This window comes from Triturus cristatus, chromosome 3_2 (genome assembly GCF_964204655.1).
Source record: "Triturus cristatus chromosome 3_2, aTriCri1.1, whole genome shotgun sequence".
Taxonomy (NCBI): Eukaryota; Metazoa; Chordata; class Amphibia; order Caudata; family Salamandridae; genus Triturus; species Triturus cristatus.
Window position 1 is genome coordinate 1,077,508,086 of NC_140584.1, and position 24,864 is coordinate 1,077,532,949.

General features: G+C 41.9%; 1 protein-coding gene across 1 annotated transcript in view; it reads left to right on the top strand.

Moving 5' to 3' along the window:
• The window catches only part of GALNT17 (polypeptide N-acetylgalactosaminyltransferase 17), a 1,717,045-nt gene that overhangs the window by 495,604 nt on the left and 1,196,577 nt on the right, over positions 1-24,864 (top strand). Inside the window, exon 3 of the mRNA XM_085649814.1 lies at positions 19,844-20,010. Within this exon, the coding sequence (XP_085505940.1) occupies positions 19,844-20,010 (167 nt within the window). The remainder of the gene's footprint in view (positions 1-19,843; positions 20,011-24,864) is intronic.

Below are 24,864 nucleotides of genomic sequence, written 5' to 3' on the forward strand. Positions count from 1 at the left end.
CTTGCACCTCATATGGTACAATTAGTATCTGATCAACAGCATGGCTTCAGGGACACCACTGCACACGTCAATACTGCTTTGGTTGCTTTTGATGCTGCGTCTGAGTTGAACTTGGATATAGGGATGGTCATGCTGGACGCAGAAAAAGCATTTGACCGTGTAACATGAGACTGTCTCTGGGCCCCACTCACTGAGTATAACATCCTAGGTCGTTTTTATGGATGGATTACAGCCGTATATAAATGTCCAAGTGCTAAACTAATCTATTTACACCACCAGTCTGCTTCTTTTAAGATACTTAGGGGCACTCTGCAAGGTAGCCCTCTTTCATCTCTACTTTTTGCTTTATACATAGAGCCTTTTATGAGATAATTGCTTACTAACTTATCCATCCCATCAGTTTTTTTAGGCTCTAATGATCTGAAAATAACAGCTTATGATGATGATATAGCCGTCTTTTCCACGGACCTAGTTAAAGTTATGGAGGCAATTCAGACTGAGGCTAGGAGTTTTGGGAATTTTTCGAGCTATAAATCGAATGTAAATAAGACGCAGACTATCCTCAACTACCAAACCAGTGGGGAGGTTATTGGGGTGATCAGTAGCAACCTATTTAGGCATACGGGTCACTTCAGATTTAGGTCAGGTCATAAAATTGAATTATGATCCTTTGTTGAAACTTATGATTTCCAAAACAAAGAACTGCCATAAATTGCCTATTAGTATCTTAGGACGCTGTACTATCATTAAAATGATTGTCCTACCCAAATTTCTTTATCTATTTAGAGCAATACCATTGCCAGTCCAGAATGTTTTTTTTTTTTAAACTCGAGGGGGCTATTGGTAGTTTTATTTGGGGTTATAAACAACCACGACACGCTGTAAGATTCTTAAAACTCCCCTATAAAAACTGAGGATTTCAATTACTTGACTTTAAAACTTATTTTGGGCCTCTTTCGCACGGCATTTGCGTGATCTTCTTTCTCCGGGCATACAGCACTGTTGTTATAGCCTGGCTATTGGCAGTAATACTAGTATATTTTAATATAGGATTAATGATCCAAATAATTTCAAAAGAGTGCTGTATAAGACTCTTAAGGATATAGTATATATTTGGCGTGAGATTACTGTTAAATTCTCTTTGCCATTGATGCATCTTAGTTTACCATTGTGGAGTAACCCCATGTTACCGGAAATATTTTACGATACCCAGGCTAAATTATGGGAAAAATATGACATTAGTCAATTTAGGCATCTGTATAATATCAATGGGTTTCACACGTTTGAAGATTTACAAATGCTATCTGGAATCCCCAAGAATATGTTTTATAAATACTTACAGATAAGAGATTGTTTATAGGAGAGCAGAGATATACAGCAACCCAGCCGATCTGATATATTGGCCTATTTGCACTCTGATGAAAAATTTACAATTAGTAAGACCTATCAGTTACTCTCTCAATATTGGGAGAATTATGAAGTGAGCAACTGGGTCAGGATATTAGTCCTGGGGATATTGAAGATGCGTTAGAGATTTTAAGCGGGGCGGTACACTCTACTAATTTAAAGCTGCAACAGTTTAAAACTATATGTATGTTATACTACACTCCAAAACAAATTGCTAGCTGGGCATCTGCTAATGGGACAAACTTGAGTGATAAGTGAAAGTGTGTTAAATGCGGATTGATTGCTGCAGATAGCCTACACATGATTGTTACTTGTCCTGATTTGACAGCTTTTTGGAAAGATGTTTTGCATATAACAGGGGACCGTCTAAAGATAAATATACTATTTACAGAAAGAGAGTGTATGCTCGGCTACAAGACAGAGTTAGACTTTGGATTAAGATGTTTTATATCGGTCCCTATAGCAACAGTGCGATTTTGCATCACTCAGACTTGGATTTCCAAAACACTGCCTAGGGCTCTGGAATGGTGGGAAATTTTAAGGGAAATATTCGAAAGAGAAATGGCCATAGCCAAGAGTAGGGGAATTCGCTCTGGGAAGAAGTTCTATCGAATTTGGGGGCCCATGTTAAATTTAGGGCTATAAAATAATATGTCAGGTATTAATGAGATATCTTGTTATTTCTATTTTCTTTAGTATTGCTTTGGATGTATGGACTCTTCTCACTGATATATCCTTTGAATGATATTGTTATTGAGGTATGGTTTATATATTTACTCCTGGAGACAAAATAAAAAATACAAATTTAATAGACTTGAAGGGACATAGTTTGTGGAAGAACTGGGGAACCACAGTATTCAGAACCTTTGTTAGTTTGAATTCTCGTTAATCTATGATGTCAGCCTGAGATTCCAAAGGAAGGTTTGTCATTTCTTGGAGCAGTTGGACAAAGGCTTCAGGATGCCTTTTTCTTCTCTGTCATGTGAGGCTAACACTTATTTTGATTATTTTAAAATTTTTCTCAAGCTAAGCAGTAAATTTTTAATTACAAAAATTACACTGAGACTGCAAAATCCTATATGTAGAACCGTGAATTTGGATTTGTAAAGTGTGAATTAAAAATATCAGCAAAAAGCACAAAGTGACAACTGTGGTTATTTGTTCACGCTAGACCAGGTCAAAGTCACACTTTGACCTGGATGGAGGGCCACAATGGAGGGCAAGTCATACCGGTTGGAAGTTTACTCTCTAACTCAGAAACTTTTATGGGGAAAAAGAGGTTGTTGACGAGTTGTCTGCAGGGCAAGCTGCAAGCAGCATCAGAAGTGGGGCACATGAGCAGGGGATTGCAAATGTGTGGGGTCCCAGTGTAGTCATCAAGGAAGGCGAGAAAGCTCAGAGCGGGCGAATCCTAAGTCTGTACCCAGGAGGCCTCAACGTTGACAGTTTGCTGCTTGGCGTTGGTCCCGGTGAAGCCCTCCATGTTTGGACTTAGAAACGGGCCAAACCAGCAAGCTGAGGCTCAAAGGGGATTTGACGTAGGTGGCTGCAGCTTTGGCGATGGTACTAGTCTCCAGCGGTTCCCTAGACAGAAACATGGCAAAAGGAATCTTAGTCCTAGATCTTGCAGTGTGGGGACACGAGGAGTACATTTGAAATCAACTGAGGGTCTAGGACCAGAGGGCGCCGGGCACCTCTTGGGGGTTAGGAATCCCTCCAACGGAGATAAGCAGCAAGATCCAGGGCAGGTTTAGTTGACACTGGAAAGCTGCAAGGAAAGGTCTCTGGAAGCTTGATGTGCCCCTGTAGCTCAAACAGGAGGTCAGAAACTGGCCCCTGTAGTCACTTCTTGGGTCCTGAATTTTTCAAACATCAGGGCTGTCCCTCTGATACTCTACAGGCCCAGGATATTCCAAAGAGAGTTCTTTGGGGTCCATTTGTATGCCCACTGCCAGCTTGTGGGTGAAGGGCTAGTCTTTGTCCATCTCCTGAACCAGTTTTGATTAGTTCCTTCACCCCGCTGGGTTTGGTGCCATCCCGAGTCGAGAGACCAAGAGGGGCAAGCCTAGCTGTGAGTTTCATCTTCTTGTTAGTTGCAGTAAAGGTTTCGGTATTGGAAATCTGAGCTCAACCCCTGGTAGCTATGGCACAGTTCAGAAAGGCTTAACCTAAGAAAATGTGTCAAAGCATTTAGAAGTACCAAAACAGTTAATAAGGAAAAACGCAACACAATACAAATCCCACTCCAATTTATAAAACATTGAGAGTAATTTAGTGAACAATATTACAACAAAATCATAAACATCCAATTAGGGTAACTGGAGATATGAATTTTCTAAGTTTTAAATAAAAATAGTGCCAAAAAGCACAAAGTGCCAACAGCATGCAACTGGTCATGCTAGACTGGCACTGAGGAGCAAGTTTAGGCTGACGGCAATAGAGTACCTGTTGGGTACCAGGTTTGTCTAATAGAAAAGTTATATCCTGGCATCGACATCCTTAAGTGAAACAGGCTGTTGGGCTGGTGTTGCAAGCAGGAGATCTATGTCAATGGATTCTGGCTTTGAGATGATCACTTGGCACAACTGTTGGTTTAGGCGGGAAAAACTTCGACTGAGTGTAGCTCAATTTTTTGCACCCCGGAACTCCCCGGCCTCGATCGTGTCTCCATTGATGACGGCACAATTAATGTTGAGCCTGCCAATAATGGATTCCAACGTCAAGAGAAGAACATAGTGGAAGCTACATAAAGTCAAGCCCAGCAGCAATTCACCCTTGGAGGATCAGCTGACTGACTGGTACTGGCTCCTTGATGGTTCTCCAAGCACAAGCTGGTAAAAAGATTCTAAGTCCCAAGTTTTAGGGTTAAGCAGGAGAAGTACACTCTGACACCCGCCAAGAGATCCAGGACTTTAGGAACAGCACTTGGGGGCCAGGACTCACGCCAGCAAAATCCACCAACAGGAACCAGGGAAGGTCTAGTTGAGCTGGCCTCTTCAAGAAGGTGGGCTTCTTGCAGTTGTGTGTCCTTGTAGCTTAACAGGAGGTCGGACAACTAACCCTTGAAGTCCATTTCTTTGTCTTGGGCACACGTGGAGCAGGTACAGCCTATCAGTTCTACTCACAGGTCTCAACAAAAGGTGCAATCCTTGTTCTCTCTCCCACAGGTAAAGTGGTGTTTTGAAGAGGGTGCCCAGGGGTGCCACATTTATGCCTGACACTAGCCTGTGGGTGTTGTGACTTCTGACCCATCCCCAAGCAATAGGGAAAAGGTTCCTAGGAGTAACATTACCCACGTTTGGAGCAGATCCTGTGTGCCCTATGGCGAACAATCCTACGGTCATGCTCTCTATGTACGTCCAACATGACCGAACATTTTCTCTCCTGTGCAAATCTGTTGTACCCACCCTAGAGGTGTTGCCAGGGGAATGAGCAATCCCTGCTCTATGGTCATGCAAAGCGAATTCTTCCACAGGGCCGGGAGTCTGGCTGATTTGGGGACACATGAGAGGGCAGGCCCATGTGTTAGCCTGTGACAGGGTAAGCCTCTTTAAAGTTAATGAGGTTCCTGGGCACTGCCCAGATAGTCATCCTGTCAGATGGACTGAACACCTTCCTACAGACAAGGCCCAGCCACTGCAGGTAAGAGCAGTGGGGTGGTGGGGCAGGCTGGGGGGGATTTCGAGAGGCGACCACGAGAGAAAATTAATTATTTATTTAATTTTCCCTTGAGGTCATCTCTCAAAATCCCCACCCCCCACCAGCAGGCCACCACTCTTACCTGTACAGACCGCAGCTGCCAAGGCCTTTGTCTCCGCACTGAGAGCAAATTTACACCTAATCAAAGAGCTATTTAGCACCTTGGTGACAGTTGGAAACTTGTGCAAATGGGCTTCTTGAGGCTTTAGGCACATACATGGTATATTTTCAAAAGTGTGTAAAATGGGGTTTTCCTCCTGCACACCTAGTTTGTATAAAATGTCTACTGCTGTGGTTGAGCAATAATATCTATATACAATGCGTGCGACTGTGAGCTTATGGACCCGCGTAAAGGTCCTGTGACAGGAAAGAGACAGACAAAAGTACCATTTGCAAAATATTTATTACAAATCCAACTTTATCAGTGAATTGAGTTTGTAATATATATTTTTAAAAATCCAAGAATTCATTTTGTAGAGGTTTCCTAAGTGGAGATGATAGTATTTAATTGTAACTTAATATCCCAATGTTTTCTGATGAAACAGCTAAGCTTGCTAGAGTGACAATAGCTTTTGGGGGACTGTCACTGTAAGGACATGTTTTATATCAAACTTTTAAATGCCGTACCTTTAAATACCCTGCACCCTGCCTTATTGGACATTAATTCCTACAATGGGGAGACGTATTAATATTTTGGAGGGTTTAGGCCTGTCAGAAGGTTTTATTCTCACTGGTCGAATTTGCAGATTTAAAACCACACAGACAGGTTACAGTAATAGACCTGCAGTAATGTTTTGCACTGTCACTGTAGTGACGACGCAATAAACATTTAACCCCTCGAGTGCGCGCGTCGGCCAATGGCCGTCGCAAGCACTACCTCGGTAGTGCTGCGCACGTCCGTTGGCCGATGCGGCCCCCGCAATAAATCACCCACACTGCGGCGGAATTTACGCCGCGGTTACCGGGTTAACTTACATGCCCTGGGTGCACTTTGAACTGTATACTAGAGACTTTCAAGCAAGTTTAGTATGCTAATTAGAAGTATAGCCCTTGCTTACATGGTTTAGGGGTCAATAAACATGCACCCGGTACTGGATAGGAGTTTCCCTGTGTGGTGAGTAAAATCTAGTAAAATGTGGGAGCAACCACAAAATGGGGCATTTTCCTACATAGCTGATACAGAAAAACTGTAACATTCACTCTACACTCTGTAAGAAAATAGAAGCCTATATCATGAAATCACATCTGTCTACTTGTCTTAAAGCCTTTTGCTCTAATCTAAGAACCAAAGACCTGCTAAAACTTCAAATTAGAAAGTTAAAATCCCATGTGGAGACCACACAATCATTTTCATGAACATCCCCACTTACAGAACTCCTCTCTCAAAGATATGAGGTGCCCAAAAATTGTCTTCAATGTAACGAAAAAGAAAAACTCTTGTTTCCAAACTATATCTAGATGTGTGATGTTTCCAGGATGCAATTTAGGCCTTTACCCTTTTTCTACTCATCTTCTTACTTTCTCCACCATCAGCTCCCAATGTTAGTTCTTCACATTCCTCTTAGACCCAACTTAAACCCACTTTCCTCTTCTCTATTTCAACCACATACCCTCAATATTTATTTTCTCTTTTCTCCCACTTCCTTGTCACTCCCCCTACAACCCACCTATTTCCCTTCTGATCCCGCCTTTACTTTTTGAAAAGTGTGGTAGTTTACATTTAAGTTACTTCTCCGTATGATTCTATTTGGACTTGAAGCATTATGTTATTGGTACATTTGTGGTAAATTTAAATTACCTAGACTTAATTTATGCGGTAAAATTCAATAAGAATAACTCAGTAAAAATAAGAGGCAGAATCCGTGGTATTTGAGGTTATAAAAGGGAATTTATTCCTTACAAAGGAATGATGGTTCGAACCAGGCAATCGAGTTCCGTCACCACGAAGGTTCAGGAAGGGATCAGCAATACATTATTGACAGGTTATCATATTTATAGTAAAATGCATTACAGTAAAGACATATGCAGAAGGCGTTACAGTTGAGAAGAGAGATAAGAATACACATACGTAATGAAAAAAGGCGTTATAATAGGCGTGCAAAAAGGCGTATACTAGAAACGTCATTATGATGATGACACAAGTGGGTGGATCCATAAGAGAATCCTGCAAAGTCAGCAGAAATACATGGCAGAGATGCGCGCGCAGCCGCATGACGTGTGATTGACGTGTAACTAGAGGGTAAAGGGAACTTGACATTTAGCCCTACATGAGGAGACAGAAGTCTGGGATGTCAGGACAACCTAGTCCCAAATCGTATCTAATATCTTGTGTTTAAGGAACTATATTATCTGGAAGGAAAGGTCTTTTCGGACAGGGCCTATTCTAAACTGACTGCTAGTGCATGTACAAGCGTCTAAGTGTCTACATGAGATGCGAGGGGGCATGGGCCTACCATGACAACAGAAGTCATGAATTATTTGCACAGAGACAGTAAGGCCGGGCCCTTTGCTCTGCAGCTGGAGGGATGTTTACCTAAGCTACTAGACAGGAATGCATTTCTCGAGGAGCGGAGCAGATAACTTGAAGGCTGAATACAGTTTTGGCAGGCAACAGGCCGGGCTAGGCACCGTTAGCCGCGCAGGAAGTAAGACAAAGGTCATTGATATAGATGCAGGTCCAGGCTGGAGCATTCAGAGGCAGAAGGCAGGAAAAGGCTCGATGGCAGAATTCAGGGCCTACCTTGCCAGAGCTGGAAAACGTGAAAAGTATACCATATAAAGACGGTGGCAAGGCATACTTAGGAACAGAATATCTGACCCATTCATGGCAGATCTGAAAGAGGATATATTAACGTTGGACACAATTGTATTTGCGTCTTCATAGCTTGAAGTGGAGGGAACATACATGTACTTGTAGCACGTACATGGAGCCGTTGGGGTCTAAGATAGGGGACACAATTGATCATAAAAATTCATATTTCCTCATTCCCTCCTTGTCCCCTACGGACCCTTCATGAAATATCAATCTTCAGGAATCCATCAATCTGTTCATGTAACATCATTTGCTCTTCGTTCTTCTTCCGGGATTTTGAATGAAAACTTGAATGTGGAATACACGATGTGGCACACAGGCCGCAAATCGCTGGTCCACATTGTAGACACAGGCAACAACTGAATACTATGAGAAGGCCAATACCTAGGAAGGATAGGACTTTCCATCCCCAGGCTGACAACACGCTCCAGAACCAACCGGACCATGTCCAGGTGCCTGGATTCTGATGTATCTGGTTTGCAATCTTGTGAAGACGAGTTATGGCCTTATATACGGATGGCGCGTTTTCTGGAATGAAAACACAGCAACTTGATCCGATGACCCTACAGGCTCCGCCCCTATCGGCTAGGATGACGTCAAGGACAAGACGATTTTGGAGAACAACAATCCGCATCGCAGACTGCTCCTCTGTTAAGTTGCCTAGGGCAGAAGTAGTTTCATTCACTACTGCTTCAAGGGTTCTGGTTAATCTACGTATCAGTTTACTGTTTGAGACAACACCTATGTAAGGAAAGAGGCCTTTATTGAAGTCTGTATATTGTTCCCATGCTGTTTCAGTGTAGTCAACAATCGGGATATCTCTCTGGGGTCTATGGTGTACTAGATTGGTATTTCTATGATAATCAGGAGGGGCTAGGAAAACAGGTGGCAGAAGGAATGCAATGTAACAGGTACCATCCCAATCTAGAGGTAAGCGTATATATGCGGTATGACCACATATGAAGTAGGAATGACGGGAAGCTCTAAATGTAGACTTGCCTTGATCATTGAATTCGATCACAGTAGTACATTTACTATGATCCAGGTGTACTGAACCATTCTTTTTTACACATAATTCACCTTTGACTGATAATACTGACATAGCAGGCAAGACTAGTGCAGCTTCAGATTCAACATTCAGAATCATGAGGTTAAGTGTAAAATTACCTAATCCATATACTTCATTTTCTAGGTCAGTTCCTGTTCTTTTGGGAAGTCCCTCCTTGTTAGTGTAACAGGCTTTAAGCAAAACTAAGTTCAGGTTTCCCCATACCCAGTTGCTCTGGTAAACTACAGTGTTTGAATCTAAAGAGTTAATCAAACTAAACCATGCTCCACAGGAACCATTGTGTGTGAACGGGTACAGAAAGAGAGGCAGAACTCCTTTGTACTTCTGATAGGGAGGAAGTCGGCCACATATCCAACAATTTGTAGCATTGCTGGTCTGATGGGAATGATGTAACATACTAATGAATGTGTTGTTGCGCAGCGCAAATCTATAGGACAACTCATGTGGAGGTAGTTCACTAAAAGAATGTTCGGCAGTAACATTGTAAGCAGAATGAGCACGCTTGAAAATAGGATAGTACATGTGCAACAGTATACTTGCAGCAATAATAAAAAGACTTAGAAAAAACATAATCAACAATGTCACTATACAGTGACTATGAAGTGATTTACAATATGCATGTTTCTCGAGCTGTTTCTGTCTATTTCTCTCTCTAATTCGGTCTAGAGGATACATGTCAGAGACTTATTCAACCGATTCACCTTGGAGAGGACTTAAACAATCGAATTGTCTGACTTGCTAGACCTTAGTTTCAGTTTGTATTCCTGTGATTCGGTCTTTTCAACCAGGGGGAGTTTCGAATCAGTCTCTGGAAGGGGGCAGGGCTGAGAGTTCAAATCAGATGGTAGTCCATGAAATTTCTTGATATGGCTCGAGTGTAACCAACCCTTGCGACCCTCGACCTTCACTGCTGTCCTCGTGGTTAGAAGTACCAGTTTTGGCGTTTGCCAGCGAGGCTCCAACGGGCTCCTCCTGTCGAAGTTTTTTATGAAGACCAAGTCTCCAGGAACCACTTCATGGGGCTTCACCTCGGTGTTGTCGGGAAAGGCTGCAGCTACCTGTGAACGGCAAGATTGTAGTGCAGACATCAAGGAAGCAAGGTAATCTGTCAGCATATTACAATCAACATCAGTGATTTTACGAGGTATAGGCGTCCCCCACATATTTGGTGGCCTACCGAAGACCACCTCGTACGGGGATAGCCCTGTGCGAGAATGTGCTACCATTCTCATGTAAAAGAGTGCAACTGGTAAGGCTACTATCCAGTCGACACCTTTCTCTCTACAGATTTTAGAAAGTCGTATTTTCAGGGTCTGATTATGACGTTCCACGAGACCCGCTGCATCGGGATGTCGGACACAGTGAAATTTCCATTGATAGCCTAACAAGAGTGAAATGTGTTTCATTAGCTCGGATGAGAACGGCTGGCCATTATCTGAGTACACGATACGGGGCAAACCATACCGTGGGAAGAATTCACGAACTAACTGCTTGGCAGTAGTCGGGGCAGTGTAATCTGAGACGGGATATGCCTCTGTCCAACGGGAAAGAGCGCATACAACTACGAGGACATATTTGAATCCTCGACATCGTTCCATCTGGATATAATCCATCTGGAGGACTTCAAAAGGGTGATCGGGAGGTTGAAATCCACCCTGCTCTACAGGTACGCCTTTACCTGGGTTGAACTGACAACAAATCATACAAGTTCGGACTTTCTGTTTGGCTGCAGCTCGTAAGTGTTTGTTGAACCAAATGTGTTGAATACTGTCTAACATAGCTTTTTCTCCTAGATGTGCTGGACTATGTATTGTGTTAATGATAACTTGAACCATGGAGTCGGGGAGAAACCATATAGATTTTCCCTTCGTCATCCATCCCTGATCTGTTTGGATCCCTCCTAATTCAGTCCATTTCTTTATTTCCTCTGGTGTAGCATGTGTCTGTATGTCAATTACATCAAGGGCGGGATCCCTAACTGTCATGCAGTGTGTCGGCGTCGGAACTATTGTCTTTGTCAAGTCAGTTGCATGAGTCCTATTCTGTGCTGTTTGCTTAGCTGTTTGGTCTGCTAGGTCGTTACCCTGGGAAATAATATCGGTGACTTTTGTATGGGCCTTGCACTTCATGATAGATATTGAAGTAGGCAGATGTATTGCATCTAACAGAGCTTGAATGAGGGGACCGTGTTGAATGTTGGCACCGTGAGAAGTCAAATAACCTCTCTCTCGCCAAAGGACTCCGAAGTCGTGTACAACTCCGAAAGCATAACGTGAATCTGTGTATATGTTAACTTTTCTATTCTTGGCTTGAATACAGGCTTGTGTCAGAGCAATAAGCTCTGCTGCTTGAGCTGATAATGTGTCAATACAATTTGTTTCAATGACTTCGGTGTCTGTCGTGACTGCATAAGCGGCCACTAACTCTCCTGTACTTGTTCTCATACATGAACCATCTACATAAAATGTCAGGTCTGGGTCTGGTAATGGGACGTCTGTCAAGTCTTGTCTGGGTTTTGTCGTAATAGTAATGACTTCGATGCAATCATGTGCCAGTGGGTCTGTTCCACTTAATGGCAAAAGTGTGGCAGGATTTAATGTACTACAACGTCTGATTTCTATGTGTGGCTGAAACAATGTTAGTTCGTAACCTGTCAGTCGTGCTATAGTCAAGTGTTGTGTTTGTGTCCGGTTCAAGAGAACCTCTACTGCATGTGGTACTTGTACTGTCAATTGATGTCCTAATACTATGGAATCGCTTTGTCTGATCGCTAGAGCTGTCGCTGCAACTGATTTCAGACACGCAGGAAGAGCTTGAGCTACGGGATCTAATGTGCTAGAAAAGTAAGCACATGGCTTGTGTGATCCTGCTTGTTCCTGAGTGAGTACTGACAAGGCAGTACCTTCACGTTCTGTAACAAAGAGTGTAAAAGGCTTACTGTAACATGGTGTCGCTAAAACAGGTGCTTGGCATAAAACTTTCTTTAAGTCTTCAAAAGCTTGTGTATGTTCTGAAGTCCAAGGGAGGACAGTCGATGTCGCTGCCTCCTGGGTTGTCAACTGAATGAGTGGTTTTGCTAGAAATGCATATTGGGGGATCCACTGCCTACAGTACGAAGTGAGGCCTATGAAGGCCCGTACCTCCTTTTGTGTCTTGGGTGGTGGCATGTTTACAATTAACTGGATGCGGTCAGGTGTGAGCTGTCTCCCCCCCTTGGACAGCAAGTGCCCAAGGTACACAACTTGCTGGGCACAGAATTGCAGCTTCGAAGGGGACACCTTGTGCCCCTTGTCGGCCAGAAAATGTAAAACCGTCAGTGATGCTTTTTCACATTCGGGTTCGCTTCGGGCGGTGATCAGCAGATCATCGACATACTGAAGCAGTGCAGTGTTAACTGGCATGTGGATACTGTCAAGTTGTCTTTTCAGTGCTTGGCTGTAGATGCTAGGACTTTCTGTAAATCCTTGAGGTGCGCGTGCGAATTTAAAGCTTCGTCCATTTAAACTAAATCCGAACAAATATTGGCTTTCCGGATCGATTGGGACGCTAAAGAAGGCGTTCTTGAGGTCAATTACAGTAAAGAACGTTGCTTCTGAATCAATAGCTGTCAGTAATGAAGAGATATCTGGGACCACGGGATATTGTGGTACAATGCATTTATTCAATTCGCGCAGATCAATAACTAATCGATATACTGGGAGTGCTTTTGTATCAGTTCGTTTAAGAATCGGAATGATCGGAGAATTACATACATTGGAGTCGGTTTCTACAACCACTCCTTGTGCAATGAGCTCGTCAATGATTTGCAGTAAAGCCACTACAGCATCTGGAGGTAACTTGTATTGTCGCATTCGTGGTAATACCACTCCTGCTTTGAGTGTGACTCGATATGGTGTAATGTGCATACAACCTACATCAGTGGGGCCTTTTGCCCATAAATGTGCACGTAGATTCTGTAACCGGTGATCCATGTCTCTTGACACGTAGTGACCTTTAAAGTCACGTAAAAATAGTCGTACTCCGTCCGGAGAACAACATATTATAGCTCCTAGAGCTTTCAATGTTTTTATACCTAACAAGTTTTCTGGGCATGATTTTGTAAGCAATAGATCTGTAGTCCGTGTCAATGGACCAACTGTAAATGCAAGCGGTTGCGATACTTCGTTAATAGTAGGCTTTCCTGAGAAACCAAGGGAAATATTTTGTGAGCCTGAGAGGGGTGCCCCTGGGACTTTGTCGTGACTTATAGTTGTTCTGCTTGCCCCTGTATCAAGTAGAAACTTTCTGTCTTTCCCTAATACTTGACTCTGTACATAAGGACCCTCTTGATCTACAGGAACCTCAATAAGGGGTAAGCCAACTTCCCTCTCTAGGCTATTTCATGTGTAGCGCTGATAATCTGGATAGTCATTTTGTGCATACTGGTACATCTGTTGTGTCGTGTTTTGTGTTGCGGCAATAGGCTGTGGCTGTGGTTGTGGCTGTGGTTGTGGCTGTGGTACCACTACGGTCTGTTGTGGAACCGGCATAGGCTGTACATGTTGAGGTGCTTGTTGTTGGATCTGATCCTGTCTAGGCGGACGTGGTCTCTCCTTGGTTTTACCCGTAGAGATATTATGTTTCAGAACTGCACAGTCGTTTATATAATGACCTGGCTGTTTACAATAGTTGCATGTCCCTTTAACGGGAACCGCTGAATTACTGGACTGTGTCGCACCCTTTTTATGACCGTCAGAAGGAACTGACTGAGCGACGAGCATTTTCATTTTCGTGTCTTTCATACGTCTTTGTTCGTGTTCTTGTTCTTCTCTAATTCTATTCTGGTGATACTGTAACATTTGTAACATCTGTGAAGGAGTGTTAGCTTGCCAAGTGCTCTCAACTTTCAATACTCTGTTTTTAACCTGCGGCAGGGAATTCTCGACTAGTTTTGTTACAAAAAGATGTGGATATGAATCGCTACTTGCTTTCAGGCCGCTATTTATACCAAAACATTTTTCAAATCGGGAATAAAAATCACTAGTGTCTTCATCGGGTTTCTGTTTACAAGCTGAGATTGCTCCCCAATCTTCCTTTTTCGTAGTTAATAAACGTGGCAATACTTGTACTAATAATCCTGGTAATGCTTTAGTTTTGTCCCCAAGCCCTACGCCTGCAGTTCGGGCATTTTCTTCGTTTTCTAATACGGTCCAATCAATCTTTTGGTCTCCCACTTCCCATTCTTTTTCTTTGAGTTTCTCATAAATACCGGCAGGCAGTAATACTTTCAATATTTTCATAATGTCAGGATAGGTATAATCACCCATGAGTAACATGTCCTTTAGTTCACGGTGAAAACCTGCTGGATCTTTGTCGTGGCTGGGCACTAATTTTTTCATTTCCAATAGTTCTATTTTAGTTATGGGCGTGTACACAAACACGCGTCTAAAAGTATTATCATCATTCCTAACTGGGTGTACTTCGCGTAAGGGATTCTGTCTGTCTATGTAATACGTTTTTCTTTCCATGGAAGGAGCTGGATCATGTTCTGGACACAAAAAGGCACTATATCTATGTCGGTATAATAGAATTACTTTAATTAGATCGGTACCTAGACCTCTCCATTTATTCAGGAGTAGTTCTATCAGTATATCAGGTAGGGGACCAGGATCGGAGTGTTGGCCTTTATATAATATAAGGAGATGTTGTATCATGTATATACTAGCTAAACGCTGCTCATCTGGGGCGAGATTCAGAAACGTGTGTGCTAGCGCATCATCACTGTATTTTTCAGAGCTGTCAGCCCATTGTACTGCTGACCTGGCTAATTCTTGTTCATCCATAGAATCGAGCACATGGTACCCCCTTCGTTCTCGAAGTAATTTATCAGTAGCCTGGAATAAGTGTTCAGGGGTCCTTGGATTTGAGATAGCTGTTTGAAAAATTCTGTTACATTCTGGACGTATCGGACGTATTGTTTTATTAAAAGATCTTCCTTTTCCTACATAAGCTATCGTTTGTCTAGCTGGTAATTCTAATTGTCCTGTGTTCATTTCTGACTGTTCCTCCTCCTCTTCCTCTGATTCAGTTTTATCTGCTTCTAATCTTCTTTCATGTATTCGTTCTACTTCTTTTCAGATCTTTCGGCACATGACTTCTATATACTTCTGTTTATCATGTTTTCCGTCTGCTATATTCTGACCCCATCTGGTAAGTACTTGCATTTCCTCCGGATCTACCTCAGGCCTATCTCTGTTTCTGATCAAGCAGTTTATGAAAAAGCGTAACAATAATTTTTGCATGTCTACTTTCTGGTATTCCATGGCCTCGCCAAGACTTTCAGGACCTTGCCCTGTTTGGACAAAGCGATATATTTTGTCTAGATGTTCAACCATTCCTGGTAATGTCATTAAATAGTTTGCAACTCGTCGTAAACGTACTGAAGATAGCAACATTCTGTCGTGTTTACCTGGCACTGGATCATATCTACAATCTGTAAGAGGCTCATTTAATATATTGTCATTAGCTCTTTGGGGTGTACGTTGGTGTGCTAAATCCCTATAAGTCAATCTAGTTGCTGGCGGTGGCGTGGAAAAACCTCCTGTCGCACTTCCTGAGGTGCCAAGTCCAAAAGGATTTGTTGGGTGTAGGGTAGAGAGTGTGGATGCAGGAAGGACTGTAGAAGCAGATGGAATGTTTAGAACGTGAAGAGGAGTTTGTTGCTGCGGAGGTGGGTGCAGCTGATCTTGGGGTTGAGCGTCGTTAACAGGTGGTGTGCGTTGCTGCGCACCATTAGCATATTCGGGGGCTGCATCATCTAAATAGGAAGAAAGAAAAATGTCCTTTGCGGTCTTGGGATGTACTTTAATCGGGAGTAATGGAGGTGGCAGATCTTTTGGTACCTCCATGGTGGCCTTAGGCAAGCCCTCGGCCAGAAGAGGATACATACCATTCATAAGAGTGTTTCGTTGTCTGTCTACTTGTTCTGTTTTTACTCGGATACCTTCGTCAATTAATACGTTTTCTCGGGCTCTTTCTGAATCTTCCCTACTTTTCTCTTCCTTTCTGAGCGCTTTCTCTGTGCGCCTATGCGATTCTTTACGCCATAGTTCAATGGCATCTTTCTGTGACTGTCTGGCTTTCTTTTTCCATAATACTTCTTCTACTCTCATGATGCAATCTGCATCCCATGTCCCAGCAACGGGCCATCTCTGACTCTCTGCTAAATCCTTGGTGTAGTCCACCCATAGATCAAGATATAATACGGCATCTAGGCCATGTTTATGGTACATAAAGTACCCTGGAGTGTCCCTAGGTGGAATGGGAACAGCTTCCTCGAGTATCCCTTTTCTAGTTTTTATCTGTCTTAATTTTGAAAATAACGGCATCTTGAACCTTGCTACTTAATCTCGGTCTTGAACACAATAATTACAATAACCACAATAATGAAGATCGTACAATCACTCATACCACGACATTTAAAACATATCACAAAACTTTTTAGAAACGAACAATAATAATTAGAATAAAACTAGTTAACTGCATAATACTAAATATACTGTATGTACTGCCAAACAGTACAGATACACTGCTAAAACAGTGCAGACCAGGTCTGTGTACCCAAACCCGTCCTGACCGGCACAAACTAATGTGCACGTCTAGATGCGTCCCCAGCAACGGTACTCACCGGGAAGCACGGAACGGAAGGCCTCGGAAGTCTGGACTGGACTAGACCAAACTGGACTGGACTCGACTCGTGACTTAGATACTTCGGAACTTCGGAATCTGGATGGCCTCTGTATACCTCGGATCTTGCTCTCTCAGCTAGGCTCTGGTCGGGATTCTCCGCACTCCTCACCGCCTCGTCTGGGTGTTGATCGCAGCCTCAGTCGCCCCCGTTGGCCTGAGGGAGATACAGGAAATCCTGCGGGTACGCGTAATTGTCCGTCCGGCTGTGGCAGGAGACCGGGTCTGCAACGCACCTCCGGCGCGTGGGGTGTGAGAGGTGTCCCTATTCGGGCGCCAATTATGTGGTAAATTTAAATTACCTAGACTTAATTTATGCGGTAAAATTCAATAAGAATAACTCAGTAAAAATAAGAGGCAGAATCCGTGGTATTTGAGGTTATAAAAGGGAATTTATTCCTTACAAAGGAATGATGGTTCGAACCAGGCAATCGAGTTCCGTCACCACGAAGGTTCAGGAAGGGATCAGCAATACATTATTGACAGGTTATCATATTTATAGTAAAATGCATTACAGTAAAGACATATGCAGAAGGCGTTACAGTTGAGAAGAGAGATAAGAATACACATACGTAATGAAAAAAGGCGTTATAATAGGCGTGCAAAAAGGCGTATACTAGAAACGTCATTATGATGATGACACAAGTGGGTGGATCCATAAGAGAATCCTGCAAAGTCAGCAGAAATACATGGCAGAGATGCGCGCGCAGCCGCATGACGTGTGATTGACGTGTAACTAGAGGGTGAAGGGAACTTGACATTTAGCCCTACATGAGGAGACAGAAGTCTGGGATGTCAGGACAACCTAGTCCCAAATCGTATCTAATATCTTGTGTTTAAGGAACTATATTATCTGGAAGGAAAGGTCTTTTCGGACAGGGCCTATTCTAAACTGACTGCTAGTGCGTGTACAAGCGTCTAAGTGTCTACATGAGATGCGAGGGGGCATGGGCCTACCATGACAACAGAAGTCATGAATTATTTGCACAGAGACAGTAAGGCCGGGCCCTTTGCTCTGCAGCTGGAGGGATGTTTACCTAAGCTACTAGACAGGAATGCATTTCTCGAGGAGCGGAGCAGATAACTTGAAGGCTGAATACAGTTTTGGCAGGCAACAGGCCGGGCTAGGCACCGTTAGCCGCGCAGGAAGTAAGACAAAGGTCATTGATACAGATGCAGGTCCAGGCTGGAGCATTCAGAGGCAGAAGGCAGGAAAAGGCTCGATGGCAGAATTCAGGGCCTACCTTGCCAGAGCTGGAAAACGTGAAAAGTATACCATATAAAGACGGTGGCAAGGCATACTTAGGAACAGAATATCTGACCCATTCATGGCAGATCTGAAAGAGGATATATTAACGTTGGACACAATTGTATTTGCGTCTTCATAGCTTGAAGTGGAGGGAACATACATGTACTTGTAGCACGTACATGGAGCCGTTGGGGTCTAAGATAGGGGACACAATTGATCATAAAAATTCATATTTCCTCACATTGTAAGCAAATTCTTTATTTACAGTTGTTTATTGTGAAAGGGGATGATAATTAATTCATTATAGTGTTCTTCTTTAGATAAAATTCAAAAGAGATGATCCACATATTTATGAATGATTGCTCATCCTATATCTGCATGGGTACTACTGGAAACAGAAGTAAAGCGGTGCATAATGTTCCCACTTTTTTAAGCAGTATGGCTACCCCTCACCCCCCATTGTAGCCTTTGTAGATGCCTTTCCTGCCCACCTATGCTTACTTAAAAGAATAGCACCATCTAATAGCTCTGTCTGATCTCTCAATGAATAGGAGAGCTACGACAAAAGAGATTTGGGCTGCCACAAAATATACCATTGGAGAAAGGAATAAGGTGGCATAGAGTCTGGGAAATGCACCTGAATACACACAAAAAGATAACTTTAAGTATTCATATGCCAATTATAGATAGTTTCTTGTGAAAGGCACGAGTAAGCTCTTTTCCATTTTGGTATAATAAAGGGAGCAACCCATACTTAACATGAGTGTAGGAGAAGGTGTTCCTTAATAGATAAACATATTTCCCTGCAGGGAAAATTATAAAAACCAATACGTGTTAAGTATCCGGGCAGGTATTTCACAAAGTACAAAATCTGCACATTTTAACAGTAAGAGTGTTCCTGGAAATATATAACTATTGTTGAATTCTAGCAATGCTCTAGGAATATTTCATGAATAACTGAAGATTTGACGTTTTCTAAGCTGTTTGGTGAATTGATATCTTAGCTGTCATTGTGGTACCACTGGAATCTGAGTACTTGAATAATGCATCAATTGAGAACTGCCTTATTTCTGCAATTTTATAGAATATTGTGACTTATGTGCCCCAGCATCTTCTGACCACATCCAAATGTTGTTACAATATTAGAGCACATTTAGGAACTGATCAGTAGCTGGGTGGTGTGGTATCTTCCCGGGAGATACCACTCTCCTCAATTACTAATCCTCATTTTTCTCCTCATCTGAGTGTGGTCAAAGCCGGGCTGAAGAGAACTGAAGGGGTGGTAATAGAGGAAGACATGCATCAGCAGGCAAGGTAATTCAACGCCTTCATGTTATTCCCCATTTACAGGGGCATTCATTCATAATGGAATGACAATGGTAGGGGTATACCAAAGCATATAACATGGTATCACAGAGTACGATTTATTCCTGGTGAGTAGTATCTCCCAAAATGTACCATGCCACTAATGATTTCCACTCACAAACCTGTTGACATATGCAGATCAATAATACATTATGCTTTGGCAGGTGATTAAATGCTTAATATTATTTGTCAAGCTTTTGAGAACATATTGTTTAATGAGCACACTCAGTAGAGTTTGTGATGTAAGATTTTAGTAAGAATGTACATAACCTTACAGGTGGATGATGTGTTAGTTTCTATACATTTTGTTTTACTGTTAAGCATATTCTCTGAAACAAAGTGTATGTTAATATGTCATTATTTTTTGTGAACCACTTAAATGCTACCTGAAGTGTGAACATTTTAGAAATATTTTAAGATCAATACAGAAATTAATTACATGATGAATTTGTACTGTCATTGTGCGTTGCATTTTCATTCTAAATCTTACCTGCTATATTTCAATTTCTTCTTCTAGGTGTAAAGATCTGAAATATCCTAAAGTCCTCCCCCAGATTTCTCTGATTTTCATTTTTGTGAATGAAGCCCTGTCAGTGATCCTGCGGTCTGTCCACAGTGCAGTGAATCACACGCCGGCCCATCTCTTGAAAGAGATCATCCTGGTGGATGACAACAGTGATGAAGGTACACCAAATATAACTTCCTAAAAGCCACTAATTGGAGGAAGTTTGTACTATTACCTGATTTTCCAGGAAGGTTGATGTGACATCTCTCTCTGAGGGAACTCCATAAATGCTATTTGTATGAGGTAGCAAGCAATTTTTCAGTTTTAGTATGGCTTGGACATAGGTGCCAAAATCCACCTAGGAGTATTACTGTGAGCATTTGAAGCTGCAAATATTTTTCTCACAAAGTTCTCATAAATACAAAGATTACTACCTTTAGGTGACAATGTTTTCTGCATGTGGGTTTCTCATTAAAATGAGGATTTTTGTGCCCATTTTATGTTATTGCTAGAAAAAAGATCACTAATTATGCAGCATCAAATTTGTGAAGAAAACAGTGTTGAGGTTGGCATTTGAGAAAACAGCACATCTATTTTAATACCAAATACTACTTAGTAAATATTGGCACTCACAAGTAAATGTTGCTGGTTTGAAAGGAAAGCCTAAGCAATGAAGTTGATGGAGTAAAATTGGAAAATGCTGGAGACTTAGGGCCATATGTACACATTTTAGGAATAACAAAGTTTAGGAAATTGCTATTCCTAATTTATGAAACGCATTGAGTTTCATTTAGCGATTCCTAATGGACCTACCTCATGAATATTAATGAGGTAGGTTGTAATTTGAAACCCATTATTAATTACAGCTATTACAGGCATGGTAGCCTTCCGGGGCCGGCAGACCAGTATGTCTGTGACTGCTTTTTAATAAAGCTATAGTCTTTTTTATTTTTTAAAGAAAACAGGATGTGTTTAAAAAATTAAACCTTTAAATGTCACTTTTTAAGAGTGGGCAATGGTCTGTAAGACCACTGCCTGCTCTTAAAAGGTATTGGTATCAACAAAGGGGAACGTGTCCCATGGGAGTTCCTTTCCATTTGCGAACTATTACCTCCTTCTCTGAGTTGTCGGTAAAAAATTAATGTAATCCCAACTGCAAATTAGTATTAGGAAGGTACATGATAAACACGCCCCTTTCAAACATTAATTCACATACTAAGCACTTTTGTGCACAGAAACGGCCGGACTCTGACCACAAAAATGCTTTTGTACATATGACTCTAAGGGTGTTCCAAAAAGTGGAAAATATGCAAAACTGTACTTGTGTAGTGTAAAAGTTGTACACCTCTGTCTACATACCCTTTAAGAGACTTATTTTAAAACATTTTGAACTTGGTAACTTTGATAAGATTGATGACATTCTCAAAATTAAGCAGGTAAGAATAAGAATCCTAATAAAGTAGATCTGTTCCTGATTAAATACTCTGCAAATGTGGCTCAGGAACCACAATAAGAGAATAGTGAATTAACCATATAGTAGATGATTACTCCAGATATAGTATATGATAGGTATAGTATATGATATAATAGGTGGGATGTATGTCGTTACAACGCACACTTTTACAACGCATGCACTTACAACGCATTTTTTACAACGCACAATCCATTACAACGCATGACATTACAACGCATGACACCACAACGCATTTTTAAAAACTACCTTTACAACGCATTTTCATTACAACGCATACTACCATTACAACGCATATGATTACAACGCATAATATTAAATTGCATTTAAGGTAAGTATTAGTTAAATTGCATTTAAGGTAAGTATTAGATAGTATAGGGGTAAAAATTACTATTCTAACTCCAGGGGGTGCAACAGTAGGGTAAATGTTGGATAGTATAGGGGTAAAAATTACTATTCTAACTCCAGTGGGTGCAACAGTAGGGTAAGTGTTGGATAGTATAGGGGTAAAAATTACTATTCAAACTCCAGGGGGTGCAACAGTAGGGTAAGTGTTGGATAGTATAGGGGTGTAAATTACTATTCTAACTCCAGGGGGTGCAACAGTAGGGTAAGTGTTGGATAGTATAGGGGTAAAAATTACTATTCTAACTTCAGGGGGTGCAACAGTAGGGTAAGTGTTGGATAGTATAGGGGTAAAAATTACTATTCTAACTCCAGGGGGTGCAACAGTAGGGTAAGTGTTGGATAGTATAGGGGTGAAAATTACTATTCTAACTCCAGGGGGTGCAACAGTAGGGTAAGTGTTGGATAGTATAGGGGTAAAAATTACTATTCTAACTCCAGGGGGTGCAACAGTAGGGTAAGTGTTGGATAGTATAGGGGTAAAAATTACTATTCTAACTCCAGGGGGTGCAACAGTAGGGTAAATGTTGGATAGTATAGGGGTAAAAATTACTAATACTTACCTTAAATGCAATTTAACTAATACTTACCTTAAATGCAATTTAATATTATGCGTTGTAATGGTATGCGTTGTAATGGTAGTATGCGTTGTAATGGAATGCGTTGTAAAGGTAGTTTTAAAAAATGCGTTGTAGTGTCATGCGTTGTAATGTCATGCGTTGTAATGGATTGTGCGTTGTAAAAAATGTGTTGTAAGTGTAGTGCGTTGTAAAAGTTGCGTTGTAAAGGTTGTTCCCCAATAGGTGATTGTCTGCGAGCAGGGCCGGACTGGCCGTAGCGGGCACCGGGCAATCCCCCGGTGCACCGCACGGGTGGGGGCCGGTTTTGGGCCCTTGGGGGCCGATTGTGTTACAAGGCCGTTTTTGCAGCATAGCTGTAAAATCGTCCCTGTAACAAAATCGACCGAACACCGGCCCTGGCAAAGAGCTCGGCGGCACCCCCAAGCCCCGGGGGGGGGGACCGGCCAAGCACTTTGCCACGGCCGGTTTTGGTTCCCAGTCCGGTCCTGTCTGCGAGGTTCTGCAGGATTAGCACAAACAGAGGATGGCGGGTGGGGCAGATCCTTTACTGAGTTTGGTAAAGCATGTTTCTTTAGCATGGTTCCATCATACTGGAAGGAATACCCAGGGCTGGGGTGTTGGTTGAGGAAATGAGTCTTCAGGTTTGTCCAGTAGTTGAGAAGGGATACAACTTGCCACATGTGGATGGGGAGGGACTTCCAGATCCCTTGTGTGTAACAGATGAAATCTAAGAGTTTGCCAAACTTCCTTAGTTCATTGATCAGTCAGGAGATAGCAAACAGTACACTATTTAGAGGTGTCAGGGTTGAGCTAGGATGGCTATTTTACAGACTATCAGGGGGAAAGGTGTTTGTTTTACGTAGTATGATAAGCTGATGCTAAGCAGCTTTTAACATTTCCAAAATGTTTGTACTAAAGCAGAGATTTGTGTCGATGTGGAATCCTGCACTCATTCATGTTGTATATTGCCCGAAATGTCTTTTTTTTTTGGGGTGGGGGGTGAGATGTGGCAGGAAATCTAATGAAATGCCAGTGAAAATCAAGACCTCGGTATGTGCAAATATGGAGAAGTGATAAGTGTCTGCAACTGGAAATTGCATGGGAATATTATGGCAGTGCAAATGATCACTACTCTGTCCAAACTCTGCAAATTTATGTTCATAATGTGCAAGTGCTTGTCAAAAACAGGTAGGTTAACGCCATATTTCCACCATACACATTCAGAAGTACGGACCTTTTATATGCAATAACATTTATATGAATATTGCTGACGTGCATAGTTATTGAGTTTACATTTCAGTGAGTAAATATTGTTAAATTAGTTACATTAATGTCCTGCAACACAAGTTAACATGGAGAAAAAGTATTTCTTTATTCTTCTGTTTGCCATGCTCACAAAATTTATTTACATTAAGGATCAGCTAAACAGTTGTGGTGTTAATTGCAATCTGAACTGGCTAACGCTTATGACATTGCTCAACATTGTGATGCCATAATGCCCCCATGTAAGGCCTGTGAAAACTAATAAAGTTTGTTTAACAAAAAAATAAAACATTAAAGATCAGCTAACATGTGTTTCGCCCTACTGGCTATTAAGCCTCGGGATTTCTCATGCCAATGTAAATGTTGCCTTTAAAATGGTATCTGACACTGATATCTTTGCAGTCAGAGGGTGACGTGTGATGAAGGGCAAAGTAAATTACCAGTAGTCGGCGGTCACTTGCGATTTAATCTGGAAATGAATAGATAGGGTCCCAAGCGATCTGTAAGTACAGAATTGGTGACTTGCAGTGGGGAACAACCTTTACAACGCAACTTTTACAACGCACTACACTTACAACGCATTTTTTACAACGCAAAATCCATTACAACGCATACCATTACAACGCATGACACTACAACACATTTTTAAAAACTACCTTTACAACGCATTCCATTACAACGCATACTACCTTTACAACGCATACCATTACAACGCATAATATTACACTACACTATCCAACACTTGCCCTACTGTTGCACCCCCTGGAGTTAGAATAGTAATTTTTACCCCTATACTATCCAACACTTGCCCTACTGTTGCACCCCCTGGAGTTAGAATAGTAATTTTTACCCCTATACTATCCAACACTTGCCCTACTGTTGCACCCCCTGGAGTTAGAATAGTAATTTTTACCCCTATACTATCCAACACTTGCCCTACTGTTGCACCCCCTGGAGTTAGAATAGTAATTTTTACCCCTATACTATCCAACACTTGCCCTACTGTTGCACCCCCTGGAGTTAGAATAGTAATTTTTACCCCTATACTATCCAACACTTGCCCTACTGTTGCACCCCCTGGTGTTAGAATAGTAATTTTTACCCCTATACTATCCAACACTTGCCCTACTGTAGCACCCCCTGGAGTTAGAATAGTAATTTTTACCCCTATACTATCCAACACTTGCCCTACTGTTGCACCCCCTGGAGTTAGAATAGTAATTTTTACCCCTATACTATCCAACACTTACCCTACTGTTGCACCCCCTGGAGTTAGAATAGTAATTTTTACCCCTATACTATCCAACACTTGC